Source organism: Mastacembelus armatus, chromosome 12 (genome assembly GCF_900324485.2).
Source record: "Mastacembelus armatus chromosome 12, fMasArm1.2, whole genome shotgun sequence".
NCBI classification, from domain to species: Eukaryota; Metazoa; Chordata; class Actinopteri; order Synbranchiformes; family Mastacembelidae; genus Mastacembelus; species Mastacembelus armatus.
The window spans coordinates 7,870,511-7,887,003 of record NC_046644.1 but is presented as its reverse complement, the minus strand read 5'-3'; the positions used below and the strand labels follow the sequence as shown (position 1 = coordinate 7,887,003).

Below are 16,493 nucleotides of genomic sequence, written 5' to 3'. Positions count from 1 at the left end.
TCCAATTCACTTTCCAGATTGTCTATGAGGCCGGAGCGGGAGGTCCCCCTCTAAGACATTCCTGGCGCAAATGCTCCCATCCCAATGGTTCCTACCTAATGCTGCTTTCTTTGATTACGTTAATGTTAACTACTAATTATTACCAAACAATTTGGTATCTTCACCACACATCTGCCCGGGGTGTTGTAACACGCTGTACATACGGGTGCATTACTGTCTATTCATAAAATACAGAAAAACAAATTATGTAAATAATACAAAAGTGGTTACACCATTTTGGGGTGTACCACACACTCCCCAACAAACAGAAGTGGCTCCTGACACTCACTTTTAGAAATTACTACAACGTTCCCAAAACAATTGAGCCCCTCAACCATACAGTACTGAACTCACAACCGGTTAAGGAATACCCAAAAATTAACATTATTGATAAAGTCTCTTTTTTTTTTTTTTTCCACAATCAATGTCTCTGTCCCATAGACTCCTCAGTAACAGTGAGCAGGGTAAGTGGTTGGTAAGTATGTGGGTGGAAGAGTAGTGGTGGGGTGAAATGTGTAAGAACATGACATTGGACAGTGGTAAATGTAACCTAAGGGCTGAGCACCTATAGCACTGACCATGAGGCGTGGTTGATATGTGGGCTGACCCAGGGAATTATAGGTGAACATCTGGCCAGGTCGTCTCTCCCTGGTTGATCTCCTCAGCACAGGCGGGGTCTCAAGCCAGAGTTCTTGGACGTGTGGTTGTGGGTCATCAGGTTGTGTTAGCTCCTGTTGTCCCTGAGATGAAGGTGCATAATACTGAGTCTCATTCTCAGTTTGTTTTCCTTGTTCTTCCTCCAGAACTGTCTCTCTCACTTCTCCTGACTCGACAAGTGGACCCTCTCCCAGGTAGGTGTTAGTCTGGTTGACATCGTGTTGTAACTCGCTGGACTCATTTTGGTGATGTGTGTCACATTCCTCCCTTGGAGCTCCCCTTGGGAACCACAGCCAGTAGCGAGGTGTATCTTCATCCTCAGACTCACTTGTTTCTTGATCTTCTCTGTCTAGAGACATTGAAGGGTTCCCTTGATTTACTGGAGTTCTTGCGTTTTCCGACAGGACTGGCAGTGTCTAATGGCTCAACAGGTAAGTCATTGACTTGGAGTAATAAGTTCCGGTGGAGAGTGCGAGTCGGACGACCTCCCGCCTCAGGACTGACCTTGTAAACTGGGTTATCCCCAAGCTGTTCTTTGACAATGTAGATTGTCTTTTCCCAGTATGGTTTTAGCTTGCTTGGACCCCCTCTCTCGACGAGGTTACGAACTAGTACTCTATCGCCTGGCCACAATGTCACTCCTCTACTCCGTTTGTCATAGTAGTGCTTGCCCTTAGCACTGGATTGTTGACTATTCAAGCTTGCTATCTTATATGCTTCAATCATTCTCTTTCCTCATTTTTCTGCATATCCACTTGGTGTGTCTTTGTCCCCTTCCTCAATCAATCCAAAGAGTAAGACGACCGGGAGATGAGGATGTCTGCCATATAACAAGTAGTATGGGGAGTAGCCTGTGGACTCATGCCTGGTGCAGTTGTATGCATGAATTACATGAGGCAAGTGATCCTTCCAATTATCTCTCTCTTTCTCACTTAAAGTCTTGAGCATTTGCAACACGGTTCGGTTGAACCTCTCTGCCGGGTTACCTTGTGGGTGGTAAGGTGAGGTCCTGGAATGATTCACACCAGCTAACTGCCTGAGGGCCCTGAACAATTCATTTTCAAACTCCCGGCCCTGGTCGTGGTGGAGTCTAGCTGGATATCCAAAACGAGGAATATAATCATTAAAGATCCTATCGGCTGCAGTTTTGCCTGCCTTGTTTCGGGTGGGATATGCTTGTGCGAATCTGGTGAAATGGTCAACCACCACCAGGATGTACTCGTAACCACCACGACTGGCCTCAAGGTCGAGGAAATCTATGCAAACAAGATCAAGAGGTGCGCTTGATGTCATACTCCCAATGGGTGCTTTGTCATGTGATGCTGGTTTTTTCTGTTTTATACATCGGCACTTCCTAGTGACGTACTCCTCAATATCCTTTTTCATAGACGGCCAGTAAAACCGATCTCTTGCCAGGCCCAATACTCTCTCAACACCAATATGCCCCATGTTGTCATGCAGGTAGGTGATAGCAGTCTGTCTGTATATGGTAGGTAGAACTAACTGTTTGCGAGCAAGGGTTTTCCTATATAGGAGACCATTATCCAAATGTAGCTTGCTCCACTCTCTCGACAATTTTCTTGTAGGCCTGTCGAACATTCTGCGTCTGTCCTCTGTTAACTCAATATTTTTCTCTTTTAACTCCAAGATTTTTCCAATTGCTGGGTCTCTCCGCTGTTCGTCCACTAACTCATTGTGGTTGATGTGTGAAATGGGCTTGGTGTGAGTGTTTTGTTGTGTCATTATGTTCAGGGCTGCCACCCATGCTACATCCTCCCGCTGGGCAGCTTTACTCCCTTCCCACGTGGCTCGCACTGCCTCCTCTGGGAGTCTCTCCGAACACTGAGTCATGTAGGCATCGATATCAAGGGGACAACGAGAGAGGGTGTCGGCATCAATGTTCAGTTTGCCTGGTCGATATCTGATTTCGAAGTGGAAGTCTGCAAGCTGACCCACCCAACGATGGCCCACTGCATTAAGCTTCACAGTGCTCATCACATAAGTCAGCGGGTTGTTGTCTGTGTAAACGATGAAATGGGGAGCATAAAAGAGATAATCTCTAAATTTGTCACAGACTGCCCACTTCAATGCTAAAAACTCAAGCTTGCCACTGTGTAGATGGTAGTTTCGCTCAGCTGGTGTCAACGTGCGGGACCGATAGCCGATCACTCTCATTATACCACCCTGGTTCTGGTACAGTACTGCCCCGAGGCCCTGTTGGGAGGCATCGGTGTGGAGTATGAAGGGTTGGTCAAAGTCGGGATAAGCTAACACTGGTGGTTTAGTGAGGATGTCTATCAAACGTTCAAGGATTTGTTGATGCTCACTATTCCAGTCCACCGGGGTGCGTGAGGGGAGCTGTGGGCCTTTGGTCTTCCCCTTGGAAAGCTTTGGTGAATGTGAGCTTGGTTTTATTTGGAGTAATTCGTACAGTGGCCCTGCAATACCTGAGAAACCCTGTACATATGCCCTGTAATAACTCAGGAAACCCAGTAGCCTCCTAACATCCCCTAGTGTCTGTGGAGTTTTCTTCCTCAGTGCTTGCACTGCCTCGATCCACTCGTACTCCTTCTGCAGAGACCAGCCGACCCACATACCTGACTTCCTTATGAAATAAATTCGCACTTTTCTGGCCTCAATTTAACTCCATGACACTGCAAAGCTTGGAACACCCTGTGCAGCACTTCCACATGCTCTTCAAAGCTCCTGGAGAAGCAGAGGATATCATCCAGGTAAGGAATGCAGCATTCATCCCTGAGTGTGTCAAGCATTTCCTCCATGCTTCTTTGAAAGGCGGCTGGCGCATTGGACAGCCCGAAGGGTATCCTGACCCATTCATATAAACCCCAGGGGGTGGTAAAGGCAGTCATATGTCTGGACCCTTCAGCAATGAAGCCTTGATGATAAGCTTTCCCTGATCTAAGATGGAAAACCAACTGTATCCCCCTAATGAGTCATTTAGGTCCTGTATACGGGGCAGGGGATGGCGGTCAGGTACAGTCTTTTGGTTGAGGAGTCGGTAGTCGATACACAGTCGGAGTGACCCATCTTTCTTCCGCACACAAACAACCGGTGCAGCATAGGGTGACCGTGATTTCACAATCCATCCCTTCACTAGCAATTCCTGGATGTACTCTTTAACTTCTTTGTACAATGGCTTTGGGATGGACGCATACGCCTTTTGAACAGGGATGTCGTCTTTGAGCTTGACTGTCATTTGAAGAGAAGTGATACATCCAATGTCATGGCTATCCTGGGCAAAGGCTGCTGACTCTTCCCGTAGCAGGTTCCCAACTATCTGCTGTTGTTCCAAGTTGAGGTGCCTGAGGTCCACCGGGGGTTGCCAGCGCTCAGGAGGGGTGTTGCTAAGGACGGTGGTCTTATTGACTTCAACCCCTGCGGCCATAGTCCGTGATGTTTGTTGTGTCTCTGGTTTGCCTAACTCAAGGACTTTGACAATGTGTTGAATGGTGCCCAAAGGAGTTCTCTTTGGCAGGGTGATTTCATGTCTGGTGTGGTTTGAAACAGGTATCCGGACATACGGCCACTTAGTGCTGTTTATCTCTAGGAGACCCTCCCCGACACCAAGCTGTTCCACAGTTGTATTCTCTTCCTGAGGTTCATATAAGGCAACCCTGTTGGACACATTAAAGGTAGGTGGAACTCTGCACCGTATGTATCTCTTTTCTCCCGCTGGAATGCTAACATTTTCTTTGCCCACTCTTACTGTCGCCATACTATAGTTTGTTGTCTTCCGGGTCTCAATGAAACCCACTATAGTCCTTGCCTGTTCTTCGTCCACGCCAAGAGCCCTATGGAGGAGACTGATCACAATGGCATGTGCTTCCCCAACAGATTCTTGTCGATTAATCATCTCTTGGAGCACATTAGCCCCCAGTAAGGGCTGGGGGAGGGGAAGTTGACTGACCAAAAAGGGGGCCTGGATGGTAAGATTGGGGTTGTCATTTCCTGCCAGATTGACTGTTAACTCGACCCACCCATCATACGGGATAGGCTGTCCGTTTGCAGCACAGAGATCTAGATTTTCTCCGGGGTCTAAGAGCTCATCCAGGGACCTCACCATGTGACTGGGGATGAAAGTCTCTCTCCATGATTTGTCAATGATGCTGACTTGCGAGCCAGTATCAAACAGGACTGTTGCTGCATAGCCTCCAATAAAACATTTGAGCAGACTCATCTTGCCAATCAAACGTGCTGTACAAGGGGAATTTTCAGAGGTTACTTTTGTCTCTTGAGATTGTGACTTTTTGTCTTTGTTACCTTGATTCTTACACTGTGGGTGTTGTTGCTTGTGTTTTGGGTTTACTGTGCGGGACTGGACTTGTGGAACGGTCTCTGGTCGTCCCTCAACAGAGGCCGTTTCCCATTTCCCGGCTGCTGGGATCTTTTTAAGCAGCCCACTGCTCGATGACCTGCTTCTCCACATACAAAGCAGTGATCACAGTTCCCAAGTCCTTGCTGGGCACAGTTAGCACAACTGGACCTTTGACTTTTCCTCACGATAGGGGCAAAGGCAAATTTATTTGTATAGCACCTTTCATACACTACGCAATTCAAAGTGCTTTACAAGGCGTATAATTACATTAAAAGCATTGAAAAGAGCATTTAAAAATAAAGACATTTAACATAAAATAAATTTAAATCAAGTAAAGTAAATTAAAATAAAATAAAACATAAAAGCACATTAAGAAAACACAGATGAACAATTATTCGAAGGCAGCAGTAAACAACAGAGTTTTCAGTCCTGATTTGAATGAGCTGACAGTTTGAGCAGACCTCAGGTGTTCAGGAAGTTTGTTCCACAAGTGAGGAGCATAGTGACTGAATGCTGCTTCACTTTGTTTGGTTCTGGTTCTGGGAACACACAATAGACCTGTCCCAGATGACCTGAGGGGTCTGGAAACCTCATAGGGAACTAATATATCTTGGATATATTTTGGTCCACAACCATTTAGTGCTTTATAAACTAGCAATAAGATTTTAAAATCTATCCTTTGACTAACGGGAAGCCAGTGTAGTGATCTGAGAACTGGTGTGATATGGTCCAGTTTCTTGGTGTTTGTAAGGACTCTGGCAGCAGCATTCCGGATTAGCTGCAGCTGCCTGATTGACTTTTTGCTAAGACCTGTGAACAAGCCATTACAATAATCTAACCTACTGAAGATAAATGCGTGAACAAGTTTTTCTGCATCTTGTGTAGACAGAAAACCTTTTATTCTAGCAATGTTTTTCAGGTGGTAACAGGAAGATTTAGTGATGGATTTTATGTGGTTGTTAAAATTCAGGTCTGAGTCAATGATTACACCAAGGTTTCTGGCTTGATTTGTAGCTTTCAATGACATGGAGTCAAGGTGAGCAATGACCTTTGACCTTTCATTTTTGGGGCCAAAAACAATCACTTCTGTCTTGTCTGTATTGAGCTGGAGAAAATTCTGGCGCATCCATTCTTTGACTTGATTAATACACTCACATAATGAAATTAGAGGACTATAATCATGAGATGATACTGATATATAAAGTTGGGTGTCATCTGCATAGGTATGGTAGTCAATGTTGTAGTATTCCATAATCTGAGCAAGGGGCAGCATGTAGATATTGAATAAGAGAGGACCAAGAATAGACCCCTGAGGAACCCCACATTTAATTTTTGTTCGCTCAGACTCATAGTTACCAAGTGAGACAAAATAGTCTCTATCTTGTAAGTAAGATTTTAGCCAATTTAACACTGAGCCAGTAACTCCCACCCACGCTTCTAGTCTATCAAGCAGCACATCATGATCAACTGTGTCAAATGCAGCACTGAGATCCAGTAGTACTAAAACAGAGGTTTTGGATTCATCATTTAAATGTAAATCATTTAAAATTTTAATAAGTGCAGTCTCGGTGCTGTGGTGTGCGCGAAATCCAGACTGAAGTGCATTAAAAAGATTGTTTTGCACCATAAATCTGTGAATTTGTTGAGAAACTACTTTTTCAATTATTTTTCCCAAAAATGGAAGATTTGATATTGGCCTGTAGTTACTTACTGCTGAAGCATCTAGATTAGGCTTTTTAAGAAGAGGTTTTATAACAGCAGTTTTTAAGGCCTGGGGAAACTGCCCTGACTGAAGAGAACTATTGACAATCTGCAATACATCTGGAGCTATGCTGGTTAGGTGGGAATCGGACTGAACTAAAGGGAAGTGGCTAAGGGGTCTAAGAGTGTTTTGGTGACCCGGCATACACAGTTTTTGAGTGGGTGGCTGTTGTCTGTTGATCCATTAGAGCTGCTACCATGTTCGTGAGAGTCTCTATTTGGGCACTGAGTTGTTGGATTGTTTGACTTTCTATTTTGTTAACAGCCTGCTCCCCATCATCCACCTGGACATAATGTGCATGTGTTATTTTCTGTTTGGAACAGTAGCCTAGTCTACGCTGATGTTCATTTTCATCGCTAATTATTTTCCCAACTTGGCTGAGAATTTCTTCATCTGTGACATCACTGTTTGAGAGGAAGGGTCTCAATTGCTGTCTGATGTTGGTGTGTTTTGACCCTAAGCCCTGGTAGATGGTGTGGAGGAACACCTCCTGGACAGTTCTGGGGTCATAACAAATGTCCATGTTGCCCTGCTTTGACTGAAACAGGATCTTTTGTTTAAGTCCTATCATACGGTACAGGAACTTCTGCGGAGGTTCGTGTTCATTTTGCTTGGCACACATGAGTTCCTGGAACAGCTCTGTACTGACCTTTTCCCCAAGATGAGATCTGAGAAATCCTTTAAGCTCTCTGATTGAGATTTCATCCTTGTGGATAAGCATGTCCTTGAAGGTGCCTGGTTTGATAATTCTCAGTACTCCCCGAATTACTTCTGCCTCTGTGATACCCTCCATGAGTCCCTCATCTATCTGCTTAGAAATACTACTATATGTTATGTCTGAGCTCTGGGCTCCAATTCCCCCCCCCCCATGTATCTTAAATTCCCTCCTCTGAAGATAGGAGAGGTCCTTTAGGGAGACCACCCTCTCTGAAGCTACTTGTGACTGAGCCTGCTGTAGCGGTGAGTGTAAAGTTGACTCTGGTGACTGGTAATGCATTTCTGCTGCTGAGCTAGTTACACCCTTACACCCCTTTGACTTAATTAGCTCATTGTGCACCGTGTGGAACTGCCCTACAGCTTGGGTGTCAGTGTTGTCTGCACTGAAATGATTATGTTGTTGTGTGATATGTTCTGGGGTGGTAGTGACTAACGTGGGGCCAATCACTGATGTGGATGGTCTAGTTACTGAACGTGTGTCAAGATCTGCTCTCTTTGTTGGTGGGATGTAAGTGGACGCTTCTTGTGCCTGTGTTACCCCATCTACAACAGTAACTATATCACGGTTTTCAATCACACTATACACCAGGTCATTCAACATCAACAGCTGGCTGATCCCTTCATCTTCAGATTTCAGTAATGTGTCAGATTGCATGTATTTAAGGATGTAGTCCACACAACCTTCTTCGTCAGTGGACTCTAAATCATCTGTATGTTGACTGTCAGTAGCAACGTCTCTTGCAAGCTGGTAGGCCTCATTGCCCAAGAGCTTGTACAAGTTCTTTTTAATACACCATAACAGTTCTTTGCGTGTGGTGGACATGTTGTGCTTGGTGTAAAGAGGTAGCTGTGCAGTTCTTTTGGTGGAGTAAAGAATCTTGTCAAATCCCGATCTCCCCTTGCAGACACCCACTGGCTACTGTCTTGATTGCAAGCCTGTTGTTGCACGTTGGCCTTATGGTTCTGGTAAAACTGGATCTGCTCCCTCCAACAGGTCTGGTGGAAGCTGAGCCTGGACGAGCCCCCACAGTTTGTTACGGGTCCCAAAATGGTGACGACGCAACAAATATCTGAGTCTGGAAAACACTGGAAAACACAGGTGAAATGTAGCAGCAATAAGGAAACGGAGCGTCCAATTCACTTTCCAGATTGTCTATGAGGCCGGAGCAGGAGGTCCCCCTCTAAGACATTCCTGGCGCAAATGCTCCCATCCCAATGGTTCCTACCTAATGCTGCTTTCTTTGATTACGTTAATGTTAACTACTAATTATTACCAAACAATTTGGTATCTTCACCACCCATCTGCCCGGGGTGTTGTAACATGCTGTACCTACGGGTGCATTACTGTCTATTCATAAAATACAGAAAAACAAATTATGTAAATAATACAAAAGTAGTTACACCATTTTGGGGTGTACCACATTAATAATATTTTTTTTAAAAACTTAAAGATCCACCCATTATTTATACTGTAGAGCATCGCTGGGGGTACACCTTGGACAGGCCACCAGTCTATCCCAGGGCTGACACATAGACACAAACATTCACTCTTACATTCACACCTAAGGGCTATTTAGAATCACCTTGATGAAAGAGTTCAGTTCAAAATAACAAGTCCAACACCTAATTTTCTTAGGACTTCATTGCCAATGATAAATTACCCTTATCTGAAACAATGACAGAGCAGCAGCTCAGATGGAGTCCTGGTAAACAGATATTTCCTGAGTCCATGAGCAAGGCAATTTATTGTAGGGCCTGCTTTGTATATGTATATAGTAGTGAATGTGAGTCGGTAAGCTTGAGATTTTGAAAAGTCATTTGCAGTGTTCTGATGATTTAAAAAAAAAAAAAAAATTTGTGACAGTTGCCTTAAAATCAGTGCAGCAGTAAAATGCATCCAAACCGTCAGAAAGATCTATAAGCAAAGAAAAACATTTTGACAAGAGTGGTGCTCAATTTGACAAGAGACTTGTTACAGAAGGGTAAGGAGTAAGGGGGTGAATACTGATGTTAATTGTTTTTTTCTCTCTTTCATGATGTCTTAATGTTTGACATTTTTGACATGTCAGCATGACAGGTTAAACTAGAGTTAATGTAGAACCACCTCCTCTACTGCTGTGCTGTTGAAACTACCACATGCAAGGTCTAGTTCGGGATTTTCAATTGGCTGGGGGGTTTAGCTTCCTTTTACAGTAATTGCTGCTATGGAGATTGGGGCTTCAAAGAGAGAAATACTGTCTGACAAATTACCCCTGGACCTGGCATTTTTTGTGCGTGTGAGTGGGTGTGTGCGTGTGTGTGTGTGTGTGTGTACTCATTCTCAAATGAGAGGAGAGCGTGGCGGAAAAATGGGAGCTGTCAATCAACCTAATGAGACCAACCTTCTCAGGGCACACACACACACACACACTGAGAGCGCCATCGGGCCATTGGAAGTGCCATATAATTGGGTTTCCTTTCCAGGACAACAGACATGCTCACTGGATTAGATCTGACCACGGACGCCAATTCTCCCCATGTCTCCCTCTCTCTCCATGTTTTCTCTCTTTTGCTTTCCATGACAGTCTCTGTTTTTTTTTCTTTTTTTTCACAGCCTCTTCACTTTTTCCTACCAGTCAGTTCCTTTAACCATTTTTCCTGTTTTCTTTCACTCTCGAACTGTTCTGCTCATTTTCACTTCTGACCTACAGTACATCTGTGCATCTACGGATGAATGTTTAGTTTTAGGAGTTAAAATGAGGTGAAACTGTATTCAGCCGAGTGGAAGAGTTGTTAGAACTTTCTGCAACTGTAAAGACAAGTCCAAGATAGAATATATCACGGGAAAGAGTAGCGGTGAAATGATTAAAAATGGCATGAGAATGGACGCTATAGGAGTGATGAAGTGTAGGGAGATGAGAGGAGAGAAAACGGGATGTGTGAAAAGCAAATGTTCTTTTTTTTCCTCACAGTTCCTTATGCAATCCCTAAGGAATGTTCACATTTCCTCTCTCTGCCCCTCTCATTGTCTGGATTTGTGTAGAGGCTCTTGTGGAGTGTGTGCATGTGTGTGTATTGTAGCACCAAGCCGTGTGTGTGTGTGTGTGTGTGTAGTGTAGTTGGTAGTGTGAGGGTGAATTTCTAGGCTTGTGTTTTTCACTACTAGAATCTGAGTAAATATTGTATCTTGACCACCAAAACCTTTTGAAATAATAATTTTTGCCACAGTCTAGAGCCCATGTTGTATATTTGAACATAAAGTAATACTTTTATGCCACAGTAGCCTATATCAACATTTATTTCCCTTACTGTTCTGACTGATCTCTGCCTACAAATCTAACCCATTTCATAGTCTTACATTTTATAATGTCATTTTTTGATTTCATAATGTCACAATTTATGACAGTGGAATTGTCACTGTCTTCTCACCTCTCAGCCATTACACGTCTGCCTCTTCAGCCCAGTAAGCAGGCAATTTGGGGGGTTTATTCCTTTCTTTAAGAGAAATATCTTTTATTTTGTGAGTATAATTTTACTTGGCTGCAATCGTTTGGTCACCACCATACCTGGCTTTCTATTGGCTGGCGGGTTTTAACAGGGATGTTGCTCAAAAGAGCGAGAGCAGAAGTTTCACGAGCGTGCTGCTGCAGTGACTGTGAGGAAGATGAGCTACGTGTGAGCACAGGAAATTTGTCCAAGCTGCTTGATATCTGAGAGCAGATTTACAATTTTGAGCATGAGCAGAGCAAACCTGAGCACAAGCGGGGACTGTTTGACAGGGTTTTGAGAGAGAGCATTGCAATATTCAAACATCTAATCAATAAATTACACTCTCAAACTGAAAGATCTCAAGTTCTTGAATAAAGCTAGAAATAAACCCTCATAAGTCTCGCAACAGAGGGCGGATGGAGAATCTGGTGCTCTAAATAAACACAGACACAAATCTGTCTTGTCAAGGCTGTTAAAGTTACAACATAAACTGGATAACCAGTTAGAAGAGGTTGGATTGGATTATTATCCAGCAGCTACCTGTTGATTTGTAAGTACAAATCAAAATGAATTGCCTTGACAGCTGGCAAGGTATGTAGCATGTGCAGTCTTGTTAAGCAAAGGAAAGGGAGAGGTTTGGTCAGTGTGCCTGTGTTTACTTACAGCAGCAGATAGATGGCTGATCAGAAGTGTTTCAACAATGCTCTTGTTCTAGCTAAAAGCTAGCTGGCGAAACCTGATAGCAATTGTTAAATCCTGAGCCAAGTCAAATGTTTATTCCACATAACGCGCCTCTTGGGTCTGAAAACCACAGCTTTTGTGGTTTCAAATGTCAATTGTTTTATTGTAAAGATGTTGAACTTTGGTTTAGGGAGGAAGCAGCAATGCATTTGCATTTTTATTTTCAAAGCAGTTAAAAGAGCCAGGTGCACTGCCTCCCAAGTGGGTTCCTGCAACAAGACCAGGCTTCCATCTCTGTGTTCTTCATCGCTCACACACGAGTACCTTTCTCCAGAGTGAAGACATTTAGTGATCATTACTTTCACAATAGACCATTTTGCTTTCAGTCCATTTGGTTAAAATCTTTATTAGCATATTTTTAGTTCAGTGAGTACATTGTAACCCACAGTCATTGGACATGATTATGGTAGGATAGGTGTTAGGGTGGCAAAGTTTCTTTTTGTGGTTATACTTGTTTTCCTTTGTGCGGGTGTATTTTCTTTCATATGCAGAAATGCATTCTCCTGTTTGCAGTTAAATTTTTTTATGAAGACCGTGTGAGAATTGTTTACTTTACAGGTCTAAACAGCTGAGATGGAAGCAGATCAGACTTGCAGATGCATATGAAACAGATTACACACACACACACACAGACAGAGCAACAGGTACCCCTGCCACAACACACAGGCTTGGTCTTGCAGTGTGAATGATCCGTGTTTTTGGCATCAGCCTCTCCGAAATGCATCTCCTCTTTCCATCTATCTACCTCTTTCTATTCCCTCCCTCATTCTTACCGCCGTCCCCTGTACTACATGGTATTAAGTGGTGCTCTTAACACAGCAGCACACCCATCTCTCTGGAAATGTTTGTCTGCAAGCTGTTAACTCCACATACTCTTTCAGTCTTACACATGTACTTACATGTACTTAATTCACGTGTGCACACCGCACATGCACCAGTTTCAGTTCAGCCTTGCAAAACAAACAGTACAGCTGATGTACAAACATGCGAGTGCAAAGAAACAAAAAAAATAAAATAAAGAGGCATATTTTCACAGACTGTTGTGCGAGTGCAAGCAGAAACATAGCCACACACAGCAAAAACACAAAAATATAATATAGACACATGCACAGATTTACCTGAGAAAACAGAATCACACAGATCCAGGTGTATGGCAGAAGTTTGCACACTGCAGAAATTAGTATGCAAACACCCACATGCACACGCACTACAGTTACTGAATTATATCCACACATACTGAACACACAGTACTCAGCTGGAACATAAAGACTTAGAGCAGATAGAGAAAGGCTATGAAGATCAAGACGATGTCGAAAAAAGAAGGGTCAACTTTAGAGAGAGGATGAGTGATGAGAGAGAGATTACAGGAAGACACAGGAAGCATGCTGGGGATGGATGAACGGGTCATTTGTCTGATCGACTGCAGATTTGCACATCCTGAAGATCTAAAAGGGAAACTCTGATCTGAGCCTTGGCTATGGCTGGTGGTTGGCAAAAAATTATATGGTGGTGTGAGGGATTTTTGATAAAATTACAGACTGTTCTCAGTAGCTGGTGAGCACAAGACTATATAAAGGATAATTCTGTTTTATTACAAACTGGTTTTATTTTGATATCCTGATACTTCCGTCAGTAATATATTATTATGAAGAGAAATCAAAGGCCAAACTATCTGATCCCTCCATTCTTGGTTAATTTTTTCATTATGCAATGTTTTCCTTATGTGCATTCAGTAGCAGGACACAACCTCTGCTGAATTTTAGCGCTTCTGTTAAAAGCTCATGTAATTCATTAATATTCACACTGAACCTTAGCTGCCACATATTGTGATTTTTTTTCTGACTAAAACAATGGAGATCCTACCACAATGAAGGATTTCAGGTAACCTCCAGCTCTAAATTCAGCCCAAATCACGTAGCTCTGTGTGTGTATAGTTGAAGTTTAGGTGTGTGAAGACAACAGACATGTCACTAAATCATTTAATACAGCTTCAGGAGTAGAAAAGGGAGTATCCTCCTTTTTCCCTAATGTCCTTTGGTCTTTCAGACGCAGGGCAATGGGAAGTAACCGTGCGGGGGCACACACACACACACACACACACACACACACACACACAGTACTAACCATAAATTACAGGGAAGCAGCAAATCATCCTCTCATGCACACCCCGTGACTCAAACATTTAGTACATTCTGTTGGGCTCTGCAAATTAAAGTGTGCACAAAATACTTTCAAATGTTGGCATCTATTATATTGTGTTATAAAATTATGTGGCATCGATGCCAGAGCTTTCTGGTATAATCATCAATTATGTCGCTGGTATTTTGCATGCATGCCTGAGTGGTATGTGTGGAGTGTGGAGGCTTCCAGGGGTATGGAGGTACAATCTGTGCAACAGTGAACAGCAAAACAATGCAAGGATAAAGCAACAGGTGTGACCTATGCACAGAGTAATGATGAAAGGTGTATTGTAAATAAATGAGCAATGAATAAAAATTGTATACTGTATGGCACAGCTGAATCTACACACCATAAAACATTAAAGGCCCAAGCTGAGATTGCTATACTGAGCACATAATTTATGGGTAGAGCTATGGGTAGAAGGACAGGACATCCAGACCCAAAGTTGACTTAAGACCTCATAAGTACCTTTTTTTAGCTGAGAACCTTCATAATTCATGATATTGAAACATTTTGTATCCCTAGAGCCATAGATCCTATTCAGAAATTTGTGTATGGTCATACAAATTCTGTGTGTTAACTTTAAAAATAGATGTTGCTGATCCGCACTGACCACCTGCTTTCTTCTATTGGCTTTTTAGGTGGAGTTATCTGACAGCACCTCCCACACCATCACGGATGCCTATGCTGGGAAGGAATACATCATCCAGGTAAGAAAGTGACCTTACTAGTCAACAAAGACAAGTGAAAATGGTACTTTGGCACTTGAGAATGCTATATGCAACATGGCAGACATCAGAATTGTAAATCAATACATATTGTATAAATAATACATAAGTAATTAAATTTGTGGTGATAAAGTTCTGATTACATTTACTGATGAATGATTGTAATTTACTGAATACTTTCTGCTGTCATTGTGTTCAACAGGTGGCTGCCAAGGACACGGAGATCGGAACATGGAGTGACTGGAGCGTTGCTGTCCACGCTACACCCTGGATTGAAGATCCCCTGCCGATCACCTCCACAACTGAAGTGGATCCTATTGGTATGTTTTGCTGCCTTAGAGTCTTAATTAAGATGTACAGGTTCAAAAATTTCAAAATGTACGTGTTTGCAGAGAAAGTAATTGGCGGACAGACCTGTACTCTTTAACCTTAACAACAACACCAACAACAACTTGCTGATTCTATCACAGTCAGTCAGTCATGCATTGAGATATAATGAAACAAGAAATAACATCCACGTTTGCAGCTCTGACTGTACATTTGCAAGAAATTACTTAGAGCTAAATAGTAGAACTAATACTCAAATATAGCAAATATGAAGTTTACCATCTTCATGGCCTCTATTTAGTGAGACACAAGGTAGTGCTGTGGCTGATGGAAATGTCATTAGTTTTCCAGGCATTTATTGAGATGGCTGTCATGAATAATTAATGATACTCTCATTAATTCCCCAAATATGCAAGTTGACAAGTTAAAAGAGAAAAAGATAAAAGAGATAGTGACCAAGGGCTTACAGTGAGTGTGTGCCTGTATGAGTGCAGAAATATCTATAGTACTGTTTGGTTTTTATCATTCTTATAGGCCATCAGCTGGAGAAATCTTTATAAAGATGATATAATATTCCTATAATTTTTTTTAACATTGTTCTTTATGTCCATGGCTGTCACACAATAAATTTCCTGGACCAGTTAGGTATGAAATTAAGTTTGGTTAATAACTTTCTTTATCATTAAATTGAGTACACTATAAGCGTTTGATAGCCTTGAACTTTTATCGCAGCTTAAGCTATAAGATCCAGCAGCCTCCAGACAAATCAACACATATCAACCTGAGTGCCTGCACGCTGCCTCAGGGAAAAACTGTGCCATCTTTTAAAAAATGCTCACGTCTCTCGTTCAGCTTCAAATTGGCCCACTTACAGTTGAACAAGGCTACATTTTACAAGTTCTTTAATGCATGAGAATTGATAATTCAACATGAAAATCGTCAGTGATTATTATTATAGTTTGTGTTTCCGCTGCGCACACACACAGGCACGCACGCACACACACACACACACACACACACACACACACACACACAAGGACAAAGCTATCTCTGGGAATTATCTAGTTGGCACTCTTTCAGCATGTGGTAAAGATCAAGGATGGCTCGCTTGTCAAATCGAAATCTCTCAACCCACTGATGATCCCTGAACAACAAGACATCCATTTTAGGTCTGAACACGCTTTTGTACACATCTCTGCAACCACACTGGAATGGCAAAGCGCTGACAGCTGGATACATTTTGAATAAGTAAAAGTTATATGTACTGTATTGAGCGAATTACACCATCTACTTTGTACTTCTGATGTGGTCTTGCTAACGTATGAGTACTTATTTACAACACCGGTTGCATGTCAGGCTAGTGAATACTATAATATTCAAATTCACCTCAAAATACTGTGAATAAAGATGATTTCTGTTTCTGCTTAACTCATTTTAAAAGGCTGAAACCTTTGAGTTTCTTTCACCTCTGACCACAGCCTGTAAGCTCTCCCTACATTATGTTGTTTGTGTTGGCATCATCACTGGATTATAAAAT

The 16,493-nt window shown here is 42.6% G+C and overlaps 1 protein-coding gene across 4 annotated transcripts in view; it reads left to right on the top strand.

The window, feature by feature from the left end:
- Positions 1-16,493, top strand: part of cntfr (ciliary neurotrophic factor receptor) — a 204,246-nt gene that overhangs the window by 179,996 nt on the left and 7,757 nt on the right. For 3 of the 4 annotated variants that reach the window (XM_026298385.1, XM_026298387.1, XM_026298384.1), the window contains 3 exons: positions 8,506-8,610; positions 14,543-14,611; positions 14,832-14,949. In XM_026298385.1, the coding sequence (XP_026154170.1) occupies positions 8,506-8,610; positions 14,543-14,611; positions 14,832-14,949 (292 nt within the window). The remainder of the gene's footprint in view (positions 1-8,505; positions 8,611-14,542; positions 14,612-14,831; positions 14,950-16,493) is intronic. The other variant, XM_026298388.2, reaches the window with a different exon arrangement.